This window comes from Prosopis cineraria, unplaced genomic scaffold, assembly GCF_029017545.1.
Source record: "Prosopis cineraria cultivar Desert tree isolate PC_DT_omini unplaced genomic scaffold, ASM2901754v1 PC14, whole genome shotgun sequence".
Taxonomy (NCBI): domain Eukaryota; kingdom Viridiplantae; phylum Streptophyta; class Magnoliopsida; order Fabales; family Fabaceae; genus Prosopis; species Prosopis cineraria.
Window position 1 is genome coordinate 28,691,821 of NW_026555345.1, and position 16,043 is coordinate 28,707,863.

Genomic DNA, 16,043 nt, shown 5'->3' on the forward strand with positions numbered 1-16,043 from the left:
ATCATGTATCTCAGTATTTGTGTGATAAATTATTTTTATTTTACTTTTTATATTTAATACTTGACAGCATCTTAAATATGATTGCTTCTTTTCCTGCTCATTGGATATATCTGTGTGTTAGGGCCCATTGGACAGTGAAGGATGTAGGGCCCAAAAATCTCTCCTGCTCCATTAATTAAAAAAAAAAAAGAAGACTAGAGTGCTCCAGTAATCTTGAAACTGCTACATAGGAGCTATTGCTTCTGGACTTTGGACACAGGCTCTTGTTTATTGCGGACGCTGGACCCAAATTCCATTAATCCTCCCCAACCAAATATGCGCGCGCACGCGTGTTATTTATAAAATTAAATCCTTAATATAGTTTAAAAATATCAAATTTCTTTTGTTCAGTTTAATCACTATTGAAAGGTCAAAAAATTTAATCACTGTTAATGATAAACTTAATAGGATATCTCTCAGGTAATATTTTTAGAAAGTTGTCAATGAATCGTGACATATACAATTAAGGATTTGAAAACATATTTGTCTCATCATTAGTTTGAAAACATATCAATATAATATTTATAAAAAGATCACATTATTTATAAGTTATAATATAAGTAGCTTATATTATTTCAGACGCGGTAGGAATATAGAACATACAATGTACATATTTTAAGATAAGTATCAAGTTCAGATATCATTATATGGTTTTTATTTTGTTAGTGCTAAAATCTTATGCTTTGCTTGTAAAAATGTCACTGGGCATAGGGTCAAAATAAGATACTCTTAATTGTTTAAGTGTTATTAATTCTCTGATTGATTGAGTGCGTTACATTGAATCTAAAATTAAAAAATGATGACAATTCTATTTAAAACACAATCAAGCTCATAAACACTCATCTAAATAAAAATTTAAATATTAATTTATCATGTTAAGCAAAACTTTATCCTAATCCCATACCTTTACTATGATATAGTGCTAATAGATCTTATAAAAAATTTGTTGCTTTTTTTTTAAAAAAAAATCACAACTAAATAACCGTGCTTTTGCTTACTTTTACGCAAATGCGGATGCGTGGGGCCATGCGGAAAAATCCGATGAGTTACTTTGCTTCTTCCCATGTTGTGCTGTTCGAGTAAAGAAAAGGTCATCGTCGAGCACATCGATAGCGAAATAGGTCTCTGAAGCTCTGCCAAAAGTCGAAGGTCTGTCATCCCGAAAACACCTCATCGATGATGGTGGAGAACATTTGTTTTCTTCAATTTTGGTCCTTTTTTCCTTCCGGATCATAGTTAAATCAGTAGGTATTGTGGGTTTTGGCCGAATTTTAGAGGCTTCCTCTTCGATTGAAAAATTTTCAACTTTTTAGGTTGTTTTGGGTGTTTTGGCTAGTGTTCGTTGTTCCAGTTAATAGGTGCTGTCGTTAGCAAGAGAATATAATTGACATTTTGAGTATCGTTCTCTTTGGTAGCTTTGTAGAGTTGGGACGGAACAAAGATAATCAAACATCGGTTTAATTGCATATATGGAAAATAAAACATTCTCATAAGCTTGTTCTGGGGTTTGTTTGACGGTCAGATGCTTGTTCATTTTGGTTATGTTGGGTCTTGAAATAAATGCTATTACTTTTGTTTTTTCAATCTCAGAATCTGTGTTTGACAACTTGAAATTTGTAGGCTTGATGTTATTCTGGGATGAATTGCTTTTGGTTTATAATTCCCTGTTTGCTACTGCTTTCCTGAGGAAAAAGTTAGTCGGAGGAGGTTACTCGATTTTCCCCCAAGTTTCCTTGGAAAAGTTATAGAACTGGTGTTATGTTTAACTATACATATTGGCCATCTATTTCTAGAGTGAAGAACATAAGGAACAACTCTTTTCATCTATGATTGTATTCCTTTTAGATTTTTTTGGAAAAACAGTAACAACACTATTTATGGGAGTATCAATTGGTTCTCTCTTTTTTTGTGTTTCAGTATCTGCATTTCATATAAAAGAATAAAATAATGGAAGACATGACAAGCTTTCTATGACAATGCCTTCAGAATTCGTTTTCATTTTTTGATATAGATTTTAACTCCTTTGCCATGCCTCTATGCTCCACATTTTTTCTTGAAAAAAGTGAGCAGTTTGTGTTCTAGTCAGGTTATCTAAGCTACCTTTTACTTTGAAGTCACCAGTTTTCCAATTAAATTGTTTACGTGCACTTACAATCTTCTTTTGCTGTCTGCAGGTTGCATGGTTTTCTCTGTTCTGAAGTTTGGCTAAACTATGCAATTTTGGTTGCTAATTAATCGGAATTAGCAATTTAGCATTGTTTTTCTATGCATGAAAGCCAATTTTAATATATTTTTCCCCTTATAAGATGGAATCCCTCTGGAAACTTTTATATTTGCTGGAGCCTGCTCCTGTCACTCTTATTGTTACAGCTGTAGCTGTGACATTTGGCTCTGCATTCCGAGCTTTAACCTATGGGAAAGAAATGGAGCGTAACCGTGACTTATCAGAAGCATCCATTACACTAGACAGGTCTCAAGCGTTAATGATCCCAGTAATGAGCTCTTTCAGCTTGCTTTTGATGTTCTACTTGTTCTCATCTGTCTCCCAGCTTCTCACAGCATTCACAGCCATTGCTTCTGCATCTTCACTTTTCTTCTGTTTGTCACCATATGTTGTCCAATTGAAGTCACAATTTGGATTAGCTGACCCATTTGTTTCACGCTGTTGCTCAAAATCATTTACACGACTCCAAGGACTTCTATTGTTGGCATGCATTGGCACAGTGGTGGCTTGGCTTGTTTCGGGTCATTGGATATTGAACAATGTTCTAGGCATATCTATATGTATTGCATTTGTAAGCCATGTGCGTCTTCCAAACATCAAAATATGTGCGATGCTCCTTCTTTGTCTATTTGTATATGACATTTTCTGGGTTTTCTTCTCTGAAAGATTTTTTGGGGCTAATGTTATGGTGTCAGTAGCAACACAACAAGCTTCAAATCCTGTTCACACTGTTGCTAATAGTTTAAGTCTTCCTGGTTTGCAACTGATAACAAAGAAGTTGGAGCTGCCAGTGAAGATTGTTTTCCCAAGAAATTTATTGGGCGGAGTTCTCCCTGGCGAGAATGCGACAGACTTCATGATGCTTGGTTTAGGAGACATGGTATTGCACAATTATTCTCAAGTTGTATCATTACTAGTTCTTAACTGTTTCCATACATTGGAAGGTCCTTGCTGTCTCAAATAAATACTATATACCGTATTTCATTGGGTTTACAGCATGCTGAGTCTTTGGGAACCAGGGAAGGGTACACTTTATTGGTTACCCTCTGCTCCTTTTGTTTGATTTATCAGTTGTGTTAGAACTAATAACCTATCTGTTGGTCCTCTGTGGAATCATACCGTCACATATTTTATATGTATGGCTCTATATCCTTTCATGGGGAAACCTTGGTCATTTTAAGTTGGGACCTGAATTTAAAAGCAAAAATTGTGCCTCAGGTGGTTTTCTTTGTAAACTTGAGCTCGCATATGTAATCAGATTTAAATCAAGTGCACACCAAGCCCTGTGGCACAGAAGGATACTTATATAGTGCAGTCAAGTAATGAGCTATGCACCTCACTTGAAGGTTTAGGCTTATAAGGCACATGTTTTGAGAATTGCTCCAAGTTTCACTTGAAATTTTTCTGTGAAGGATAATATGCCCCCTTTTATTAGGAAAAGAGATTGATCAGTTCAACTTTTCAACCAAAATGCATAAATATGCTTGGAACTTATAACGTCTGGATATGATTTGTACAAACATGTCTCATTATTGAAACACCAGTTCTCTACAATTTATATGGCCTATAATATGGTTTTATCATAGAATCGATGTATCTGTGATACATCAATTCACTGATACAATTCATATCAGGCAAATTAAACTTTCATCATGCTATCATATGGTTTTATCATAGAATCGATGGAGCTTTAATTTGAATACTTTGATAGGATGAAATCAAACTTAAAGATCTAGAAAATTGATTTGGTTGTATTTGATTATGGTTTGCAGATCACTAAGATTGCCCCTTTTTGTTTTGACTGAGGGTATAAAATTTGTGTGATATGATGCACATGCTTGTCTACTCATCATTTCAGACTTCTGTTTATTTAAACACCCAGGTTAAAGTAGCTTCGTGATGGCCATGATGATGTGATTAATGTTATTGCAGGCTATCCCATCAATGCTTCTGGCTTTGGTCCTCTGCTTTGATCATCGAAAGAGCAATAACACTGTAAATCTTATTGAGTTACATTCTTCAAAGGGACATAAATACATATGGTATGCCTTACCTGGGTATGCAATTGGCCTGGTGACTGCTTTGGCTGCTGGAGTCTTAACTCACTCACCCCAACCTGCACTGCTCTATCTGGTACTTCTGTTTTTGCTATTTTTTCTTGTCATCTTATTTCAATCTCACATTTATGAAAGCAGTTTCAATGGCCCCTTTATTCTAAGCTATCCTTTTTTGTTTCCCTTATTAATTAATTTGTTAGACTTGATGAACTTGAAGCATTTAAAACTACTATAGTTGTCGCACTTCCCAGGTTGTGCCATCATTCATAAAGCAAAAGATGAGAGAAGCAAACATGACTAGAATGAAAACATTTGATGAATCTAGACATAATGCATCTACTGTGTTTCTTATTTGGATGAAACATATATTAACCTTTTCTCTCGCCCTCCTTTTTAAAAAAAATCTGAAGGCTAAAAATGCATTAGATTCAGTTAAAGAATTGCAACCTAGCTTTTCAAATTGTGCGTACATTTAATTGGAGTATAAGTTTTCAGGTGTTCTATGGAGTGTCTGACCTCTAAAGAGGTAGAGTTTTATACTGTTTGGCCTATTGATGGGTTATACAAGCATTTGTGGTAATGCTGTTGATGCTGTTTCGTTGTAAAGTATTATTACGTGGCTCATCTTGTAATTACCTATTGAATCTGTGCACTTAGCTTTAAAAAAGGATGATAGGTGTTTATAAGGTGGTCAACTAATTTGCATATGTAAAGGTAGGTTAGCATTGTTCAATATGGTTACGGCTTAAAGCCACCAATTTCAGATTTTGGTGGTTGTGTGTACGACTGCTTGTGTGATGTATTTAGCAAAGCAACATGCCATTCACCTATTTGAATCCTGTCACTGTTACAGTGCTCCAATTGTAAGAAGATACATCCATCTTATATTAATGGGCAAAGGGGCAAAAATGGCCAAGAAATCATTAGCCAAGAACATCCAATAGCCTAAAGTGAAAAAAAGTGCACGAGTGCCCATTAAATTATTTTTTTGATGTATCTGTGAGCAAATCATTAAATTTTAGATCTAAAACATAACGTCCAATGTCTTTGACTTTTAACGGTTTGGTCATAAATGCATCGAAAAAATAACTTAATAAGCACCCCTACGCTTTTCCTCATTTTAAGCTACTGGATGCTCTTGATTAATGACTATTTGGATATTTTTGCCCTTTTGCCTTATACTAATTCATCTTTATCCAATGTTCTGATACTTTTGTGTTGGTATATTTAGCACTGATAGCTTTGAGCCCAGGACTGTTTTGGCATTGGCATTAATTCATCCTATAATATGTCTTGCTGTTGATGTTACCTTGAGCCCTGAAAATTTTGGAAAGAATGTGAACATTTTCCTGGGATACAACTGTGAAGAATTGAAAAATGAGGCTGTCTTAAAAGCTTTCGTAGTATGTCTAAATCAACTCCTGTGCCTTGACTTTCTTGTGGCTTTTCCTTCTCTAAAAGATTCTGATTTTCGATATCCTCTCCATTTCCCTCTACTGTTTTGATATTTCTCGAGGATAGTATTTATGGGGGGCAAAAAAAAAAAAAACTTAGATGTATAGTTCACAAGTTTTCTTATAATTATGACATTCGGTAGAGTTTTTGAAACAGTCAATAACGTGGTGTTGACTGTTGAGTTTTAAAGATTGTCAATGTGGCGTTGTTTATTGAAGAAGCTAATAGAACACTTGAAAGGAACTTCATTGCGCCTTGTTCTGTAGCATGGAAATCACTTGTAGCTGGTCCAGCTGCCTTGATACTTGAGTATCTTCTATCTTTCACCTATTTCAAGTGTTGAAGAATTTTTAGGGGTATTTACTCTACAAAAAGTAGATAGACCAAGTTTAACAACCACCCGTGGAGGCTCTGCATGAGACAGACTGTTTATAACACGCACTTCCTCTTTACACACACATAGGGACATATGTTTGACGTGCTTCCATGTTTTGGCTAGTTGGACACAATCGTACATGTGCTTTCAGAAAGTGAAATAAAAGTGTATGACTGTATATGAAACAAATTGGGTATGAGAGACGTTTTATCTTTTTTATCTAATCTTTTTCTAACTCCTTTTGAGAATATGTTTGGGGAAGAAATTGTTTCGCCTTCTTTTAACATGGCTGTCCAATATGGCAAATGTAGGTGCCTTCTACTTTGGGGCCTGTGATTTTTGTCTCCTGGTTAAGGAAGGAGTTGATGGAATTATGGGAAGGAAGCATGCCAACCATTAGTGATAAAGCTCGCCAAATAGAAGTTTAATCTTTTCATTATCATAATATTATCTTGGAGGCCAAAAGGCAAACACCTAATGACTGATGCTTACTGCTTTTCTTAGTTATAATCAATTTCAGAAAGTTGTATATTCACTGTCACACAGATTATTCTATCGTTGTGGTTATGGAGACTCATCAAAGCGTACTGCATTATGTTAATGCTTTTCTTCTACTTTCTTACTTCCATAAAAGCTAAAGAATTTTACATGAAACTTGTGTGAGGTGGTCGGTATTATAGAAGGGCTTAATCTCTGCTGGATGTTGGGTTTGAAAAACGTTGAATTGTACTGAAGCTGTCAGAATGGTCGCTGGAGGAGTTCATCCCATTCACACCTTTTGGGATATCAGATATTGCTAGACGCTTTTTCAGAAGGGATTGACTGATTTCTCTCTGTTTCAGTCGCTGGTTAGCAATTCAATGTGCTCACCTGCTGGATAATCTGTCGCTTGACTCGTCTCTACTGGTTTTTTTTTTTTTTTTTTTAACTTTTGATTAACCCCCTGTAGAAAGTTGGTGGATGACCGATGTATTTTTTTTTTTTTTTTAACTTTTGATCGATAGTGATTACTGATTACAGTTGTCATTCAAAAACTCCTTTTTTTAAATAATATGAGTTTTCATTAAAAGAAATTGCATGCATGGTTGAGACCATTGGCGGCCTGATCAGAACCTGGTTCAGCCCAACTTTAATTGGGATCAATTAGGGCTTATGGTTAATCAAATTTGGGCCTGAAATGCAGTAACACGGGTCATCATGGCTAAGCACGAGTTTCTAAACCTTTCCAAATAGTATAATTTTCAATTTAAACTTGTATTTTCATGAACTGAAAGATTCAAGCAAATCAAATTATTTACAACTCTGAGTAATGTTACTTGTTATGGTTTTTTTTTTAAAATCATATATAGATATATAGATCCAATGAAACACTGAATGATTTTTTTAGCTCTAACTCTAATGTTTTTGTTGGTGTCTCACAAAACATAATTTAAGGAAACATATAGCGAAGTTTAAAGTGTAACTTCGATGACTAATAATTAAATAGTAAAGGAACGATAAAGATAACTGTTTTTTTTTTTTTTAACTATATTGATTACATATGTTGTTTAGTTAAAATATAGTAACAGTTTAAATTTTGTTTGAGAGTTTTGGGGGTGGGGGGAGGAAAAAGTAAAGTGGACATTAGCGGATAAATTATACTATCCTTAATTTGTAAATACTTTTTATGTTTTATATTGATGATATTGATATATTGATTTAAATATAACATATATTAAAAAACTCATTGATTGATTTATTACAATTTCTGTTGAAAACTATAATAAATTGTCCTGGCGTCCAATACTGAATATTGACTAATTTATATATGGTTATGATGGAGAAACTTATTTAATTAAAGTATGTGTTTCTAATTAAATCAAGATATATATCTTTTATAGATTATTTAATTTATAACAAATTTTTATTATTAATGTTGTTAACATATTAAAGTTTATATGTCTTATTTTGATTTGATAAAAGTATATTATGTATATAAATTTTACTTTTTATATAATAATTTAAGCTTACTACTTAGCGACAGTATTCGATTAATTTTTGTATACTTACCAATCAATCAACTCTTACCTTTTTGGCTTTTCCATATTAAAACAAATTCAATGGGGTAGGGATGGGTGATTAATTAAGCTAAAAAATTGAAGGCAGTAATAGATAATGATTCATTAATTAAGCATATAGAAATCATTATGTGTCCTAAATCCTAATCAAACAAACAACTAAGTGGGTGTGAAATGTTTTAATGGACGCACTCACTTTTCTTTTTCTTCTTCTTTTATTTTTCCAAAATATAAAGAAATCCAAAACATTTCTTTCATCACACTAATTAATTATCTTTTCGCTGTGTTTCTGTTGTGAGTACGTGTGTTTTAACCTTTGAATAAGCAAAGCCATATTAATGATGTTCCTTTGGTAAGCATAACGCCAAACGTCATCAAACATTAACATTTAAGATAATTAATTAGTGCGATGAGAGAAATGTATTGGATGCTTCTGGGATTCACTACACATTGACCTTAATTTAATATGTTAGTGGAATTTTATTATTATTTCTTCTGCGTCGGAGTTCACTCCATATCTAACTATCAATATTTTAGAGGCCAAGTAAAATTGATAAAAGGGAAAGTAATTGTGGCACTCATTATATATTTTGTGACAAGCGTTAATATTTAGTCTGACATCAAAATTTTAATATTAACAATATCATTATATTATAAAAAAGGTGATTAGGTTGGATGGACAGGGCATTTAAGTGAAGTCATAATTTCAAATTTTATGAATAGAAAAAAATCATATTGAAAGAGTTATAATATTATTTTAGATCTAATAATACTTGAATCTACCGTGTCTTATAAATTATTAGATGCCAAAAAACAATGACACTGTATTATGATGTTTAATTTATACAGAATGAATTTAATAATAAAAAAATTATGAAAACGAAGGAGAAAAATATCTACTTATCATTATTATCAAGTTGTAGAAAATAACAATTTCTTTTGTTGATGTAGTTGTAATGTTGACAATATCATGAAAAGATCATGTTCACTACTTTAAGGAGCAGTATATATCTGAAGATCACGATAATATACGATAGTGTTGATGAGAATAATTCTAAACCGTGGCATGTCAACAGAATGAACCTACCTCAATGTGGATAAATATGCTAATCATGTCTCAGTCATGGGCCCATATATATACGTATACGCAGGACAAACTATAGGAAAAATTGCCCAAAAAAACCTCACCACAAAATTATTTGTTAAGGAGTTGGGACAAATTCTGATAATGGGTCCTTTGCTGGCATTAATTTCTGAGGTTTAAATGACACAAATGCCCTTTCTGTTAGAAAAAAAAGCAAAAAAACAGCAAGGTCCTTCACTGTCAATATTTTATACAATGTTCTTCACTATCAATATGTTACAAGGTCTTTCGCTGTCAATAATTTCATAACAACAGTTAATAGAAGGTCCTTCATGTCAATATGTCGCAAGGTCCTTTGCTGTCAATAATTTAGAATATTAGAAGTAGGGGTCTTCAGTCATATGCGGTGATTCTTCTACTATAAGTATTTGAACTTTGCAAGAAAAATTTTATTTATACAAATAATATTTTTTAATATTATGAAAATTTTTAACTTAAAAGCATTTTGAAATATTAGAAGCAGAGATTTTTTAATCATATAAAATTATTTTTTCACTATATGCATTTGAACTTAGGTTGTATTTAGATGGGTGAATTTAAGTTGGGAATTTAGATTTAAAATCCTACTTTTGAAATTCATATATTCTAAATTCTTTATTTTGGATGATATAAAAAATTTTAAAATATAATATTAAAATATTTTGTTTAGATTTAAAGTAAAATTTTAAATTATATATTTGAATTTAAAAGAAATTTGGACGGCTGACTTCCACAAGGACTGGACCGACGACAATGACAAGGATCGAATGATTGACTTCCACGAGACCGGACTAACAGTGACCACAAGGACCCAACAGCTGCTTTCCACCAGGACTGGACAGCCGACTTTCATAAGGATTGGAAATTACTATTGGCAGGTCAATCAAGCCTTCGTGAATTTGGGTCAAATTATAAAAAAAAATTGAGTTAGAATTTAAAATAATATTGATTTATAAAGGATTTTAAATTAAAAAAAATTGAGGTAGAATTTAAATTTGAATTTGGATTATCCAAATCCATACATTTTTAATTATCGAAATAATAAATTTGGCTTAAATTCAAATCCAAGTCTAAATCTAAATCCATATGCATCTAAGCATAGCATTAGATTATATGCAAGAAAACTTTTATTTATTTGAATAATACTTTTGTTTATTCGAACATCACTTATTAAGTTTCCTTATGGATGTTTTTGGAAATATATGTAATCTTTCTTCATTGATATGCGATTGATCTTCAATGAAATGCAAATTTTTTTCATATATTCGAATAACACTTTTGCATATTTAGATATTACTAATCAATTTCCCTTATAGATACTTTTAGAAGCATATGAAATCTTTTTTCCTCAATATGCGATTGATCTTCAATGAAATACAAATTTCTTTCATATATTCAAATATCACTCATCAATTTTTTTTATGAATACTTTTGAAAGCATATGCAATTTTTCTTTCTCAATATACGACTGATTGTTAATGAAATACAAATTTCTTTCACATATTTGAATAACACTTTTGCATATTTGAGTATCACTCATTAATTTTCCTTATAGATATATTTGAAGTATATGCAATCTTTATTTTTTCATGTGCAACTGATCTTCATTGACAATTTTTTTTTTCATATATTCGAATAACACTTTGGCATATTTGAATAAATGAAAGCCTATTTGCAATTCCTTGAAGCGATATTCGAATATCCAAAGTGATTATTTGAATAAATAAAAGAAAAATTACATTTTTAAGGTATTCAAAATGCATATTTGAATATGGCTTAAAACTTAGAGTTTGAGTATTGCATCAATATTGTGTTTTCAGGATATTACAAATGCATATTATGAAAATGCATATAGCTATTTTGAAAATTCAAATGGATATTCTAAAAACACAAATGGATATTCTGAAAATACATATAAATATTCTAAAAATGCAAATAGATATTTTAAAATTTTTTTCATTTTTCATGAAAATATCAAAGGATATTCTTATTTTTAATGGTCATCATTGTCATATGTGAAATTTAATCACACTAACTTAAAGCATAAAGAACAACAAGCTGAATACCAACAAATCTATTTATAATTAAACAATAATATATTTTTACGTCCCTACAATTTTCATGTACAATTCATCCATACAATTTACATAATGGTTTAATGTATACATTTATGCACATTGAAAGTGAATCCTTTAAGAGGGCTACCAAATGATTCTTCAAAACTTTTCAAGTCTAAACCCAATGAATTTCTTAGGGATTGCATTACAACACTTAAGATATTCATGCTTGAGAATAATTGCCTAGTTGATATTAATTGACCTTAACCTACTCGTTAAAAATTTCATCTACTTTGAACCAACCTTTTCTTTTGTAAGCCATGCTTCAAGTTGGAACTATCTTGCTCTTGCAATCCCTAAAGACCAAGAGTCAAAAAGTGGATTTCTATATCCTAAAATAAGTATACACATAATCATGCATACCTTACAAATGGAAACATTTACACAAAGTTACAATGTGGAATTAAGGAGATCATCCCATCCCTCATTTGTCATTCGAATTAGTGATTCTTATATTCCTTGACAATATAATAATTACATTAGAACATGATAATACATGATAGACATAATCATAGAAAAAATGATTCATCAATTGGAGATAAAACAAAACAAAAAATCATTCATACAATCTTTACAAAATGTCATCCATACAAACTTTGAGAATATACTTCAATGGAATCCTCTTTAGAATCTTCTTCTAGTTCTTCAAAATGTCCTCTTCCTCTCTTTTCCATCAAAGCTGCAATTCATATGCATAGCCTTTAATATAGAAAATATAGAGATTACTCTAAGTGATCTTTTGAACATCCCAACATCAACTAATCTTGCATTGGCAAATTTTTTTGCCTTTAGTATCCATTTTGCCAATACAATATTAGCATCCTTTATAGGACTAATCTTTCTTTTGCATTGCAATAGCTCTTCCAACACAGGATCAATCTTTCTAATAACCATGACAAATTTAAATTTAGAATTTCCAAGGTTTCCTTTAAGATCTGCTAAAGATGGCACTTTCTTTTGCATTGCAACATAATGTTTTGTATAGCCAGATAAACTAGAAGAATTTCATTAGAAGAGTAAGTATAGGTCCACACCAACAAGTAACAATTTAATTAAGTTTGAGCAAATTTTCTAAGACCAAGTACGTCTTTAGACCATCAAAATGAGATGGGATGTATGCTCCCGGTTCAATTGTTATGACTTGAAAAAAATACTTATAAACAAGCTGTTAACTAATATGTGAATGAATGATATCAATCAACATGGCTATGATTATGCAAGCAACAAATTTCAAAACACTCTTATGTTGATTCCCAAATGACTTCAAAACTTAACAAGCTTAAAAAGTAGCAAAGACTAAGCCTTGAGAAGAAAACTTAACACAGTATCATACCATCACAAGAAATTTATATTAGTTGAGTAATGCTAAGAATGAGAAACTGAACTTAAAGGTCTCTTAACACTTTAAATGAAGTTATAATACCCTAGTAATGGCTATACAATAAATAAACTTCTACTTTAAGATTGACAATCTATATAATTCAATCTTGTCAATTAGGGCTTTGATAGGCAATATTCATTTGATGTGTCAAATTGATGCCAGAACAAAACTGAATAACTAATTGATGAAATGGTTATTAGAAAGGCAAAACATCATGTGAAAAAATAGGGTTGCATAAATAATAAATTAAACTATTCAAGAACTTCCAAAGATGATAAAGAAGATAAGCATTTATTTAGTGCCATTACAATAAATAGAATTGATTAAAAATATTGATTATGCTAACCTTGGAAGAAGAAAAGCTACCACTAGGTGGCCAAGGATGGGGTAAGATCACTGATATGCAACTCACAACCAACATCCATCAAAACAAGATCTCCATCTTCAATTGAGTAGAGAAGAACCATGAGCACAAATCCATAAAGTGAAGATGGAGAAGGATGAATCAAGTAGAGAAGGCTACAGAGTAGAAGCCACAAGTCCTCGACCAACAAAGACAATGAAGGATGATAACTAGAGCAGAGAGGATTTTAGGGTTTAAAAAAATTTAGAGTAAGCAGTGCATGATTTTCATGGTCCATTTATTCTTTATTGTTCTTTTAAATCCTGGCATTTTCTTTACTCCTTCCAATTAAAAATATAAGATATTTTAACTAAATTCTCACCCCTCAATAAAATAGTTATCTACTTGTAAATTAACCTTATCTTTTCATATTTACCCTTGCTAAACACCCTACAACAAATATAAAAGCATTTATCAATAGGGACACTTAAAACAAAAAATAATGATTATACCTTAAAACATTAAAAGATATCATATTTTTTAATATTAAATTTTTTAAAAAATACTTTACATTTTTAAATGAATAGAATATATTTTAACATATATTTGTGGTCATTAAAAGATTATTTTTGGTCTTATAATCCTTCTGCATCAGTGACTTTCCTTTAATGGACGTGGTTGGAGCTTTCATGATTGTTCTCTTGAATTAGCTAAGGTCGGGGCTTACCATCAATTTAACCCAAACCATTTAAATTAGACAACTAGAAAATTAATCATTTTTATTTTTATAATTTTAATTTAATTAAAATTTAGTCTTAAATTTTGACTTGATACAATTTAATTCTGATTCAATTAAAACTCAGTGACTAGCCACTTCATCCCCAGACATGTTAGTATGGGCAGATAACAAGGATGATGATGAGCCACCAAATGACTTGTAGTTTATTCAAAATGGGAGCCATAATCAAGATCAATTATTATTAGACTCGGTAATTTAAGCGGGTCAAATTTATTTGAATCGAGTTTAAAGTATCATACTCTCTTAAAAGAATCTATATAGCAAACTCTGTATATATAGGGCAAGAAATTTCAATGATTGAATTTATTTAAATCGAGTTTAATTTAAACTGGCTTCTTTGGATCAGCCTTAAAGTATCTCATCATCTTAAAAAATTTTATAAAATTAAACTCGATCTTAATTTTTTGAAAGGGTTCGGACTAATCTATTAAATTTGACTCGAATTATCGACTCTAATAATGATAGGATTTGCTCTTATGCCCCTCCTAGAGGTGGCATAGGAATTGAGGAATTAATTTTTTTTTTGGGACCAAAGAGGGATTAAATTATAATTACATCAATATATATCAAAGAAAACTTTTTCCCCTTGGAAATCTCCCTCCATGTTCGTGAGAAAAAAAAAAAAAAAGGTAAAATGTGAAAAAGACAACTCTTTCCATCATGTTTATCCACACTACCGCTTTTGTCTCGCTCGTGTATTGTCACATGCGTGCCCCAAAATCGCTTATTCAATTTTCTTTTTGGCAAAAGAAATTCAATTTTCCTTTTTGGTTAGTGGGGTCACCCATCCTTAGTTACCACCTCCCCCGTCCCTATCTCAGTTCGTATTAAACTAATGCCATTTATTAACTAATAAAGTTTAACGATAAGAAATTACTATAAATTTTTGTCATCTTATCGTTATTCCTATTTTGCTATTTACAGTTTAAAAACAGTACGGCATTTATTTCTTTTCATGGACAATATGCACACACCAGAAAACGCAAATAATAGTGATTAATACAATTCAATCAATTTTAAAAATTCAATGACCACCGAAGTCACCAAGTTGTTAAACAAGAATCAATAATAATCAAATGAGATTAGGTTTAACGAAAAGAGTTAATGTTTCATGACATAACAAATTAATATTTAAATTTTTATTAAAAAACTACCTATATTTTGTTACAGATTGTATTCCAAATATAATTGCTTTCAATAAAATACCTATAAACAAGTTAAAAAAAATAATAATTAATACTAAGCAACTGGAAACTCCACTTAGCCCTGCGTTTTTTAACATTCTCAATTTGTTTTAACTTATTAGTCGTACCCTTTGTTCAAAAAAGTGTGATTGTAATCAGCTTTTAAAGAATTTGCATTAATTTTAAAGATTAATGAGTAACTTAAATTTTAAACTATTATCTGAATAATTTCATAATACATGAATCCTTAATTTTTAAAATATATAAAACTTTTTTTAATTTTTAAACTTATAATGCTTGAACCCTACCATTAACTTGAAAAAAACACACATTAACTCTAACCTTAAACATCAAATAAAAAAATTCTCCCACAATAATTAACAAAATGTAATGGATTGTTGACTACGCAATTGGAACGCCCACTCGTTGCTTCGTTTTCTGATTTTTAATTTCCAATATTTTATTACTGACTTGTCGTAATCGGTAAAAAGTGGCTGAAACTGGCGTTAGATTCAGATTCAATTCAACCACCTTTTGTTTTCAATATTCTATTTTGCATTTTTTTTTAAGAAAAAAATTCGGTGGCACTATGAAAGGTTGCCTTATAAAGCAACTGAGTCTGTGAAAAGGCATTTGATTAATAAGTTTTCCTATTTTTGTTTGAGAAAAAAAATGAAATGCTTCTTTTTAATCAAATTGGTCGAGTTTATCTTATAATTTCTAGGGTGTATGATCTCGGGGTGACCAAAGCCTACAGCCAATCACACATTGTTAACTTTTAAGAAACCACACTGAGAATATAAATTCTTTAACTTTGTTGAATGATCATATAAATAAATTATGCATATTTTTAAATTTTTTGAAATCGAAAAAATATTTTTAATCTAA

General features: G+C 31.2%; 1 protein-coding gene across 3 annotated transcripts; it reads left to right on the forward strand.

Annotated features, from left to right (window-relative positions):
• The first annotated feature begins 1,038 nt into the window (after nucleotides 1-1,038).
• On the forward strand, nucleotides 1,039-6,752 carry LOC129293104 (signal peptide peptidase-like 1). Of its 3 annotated transcripts, none has more exons than XM_054930907.1 (4): nucleotides 1,039-1,188; nucleotides 2,214-3,143; nucleotides 4,196-4,396; nucleotides 6,463-6,752. In XM_054930907.1, exons 2-4 carry the CDS (start codon nucleotides 2,346-2,348, stop codon nucleotides 6,577-6,579), a joined length of 1,116 nt encoding a protein of 371 aa, XP_054786882.1. In that variant the 5' UTR covers nucleotides 1,039-1,188; nucleotides 2,214-2,345; the 3' UTR covers nucleotides 6,580-6,752. The 3 variants fall into 3 exon arrangements, with proteins under 3 accessions (XP_054786882.1, XP_054786883.1, XP_054786884.1); XM_054930908.1 differs by having other exon boundaries at nucleotides 1,132-1,283; XM_054930909.1 differs by having other exon boundaries at nucleotides 1,141-1,287.
• Nucleotides 6,753-16,043: the final 9,291 nt, after the last annotated feature.

Excerpts from the sequence above, each read along its gene's own strand:
- LOC129293104 (XM_054930907.1), top strand. The coding sequence starts at position 2,346 with ATGGAATCCCTCTGGAAACTTTTATATTTGCTGGAGCCTGCTCCTGTC. Across the intron at positions 3,144-4,195 it reads TGCTTGGTTTAGGAGACATG|GCTATCCCATCAATGCTTCT; the intron begins GTATTGCACAAT and ends ATGTTATTGCAG. Across the intron at positions 4,397-6,462 it reads AACCTGCACTGCTCTATCTG|GTGCCTTCTACTTTGGGGCC; the intron begins GTACTTCTGTTT and ends TGGCAAATGTAG.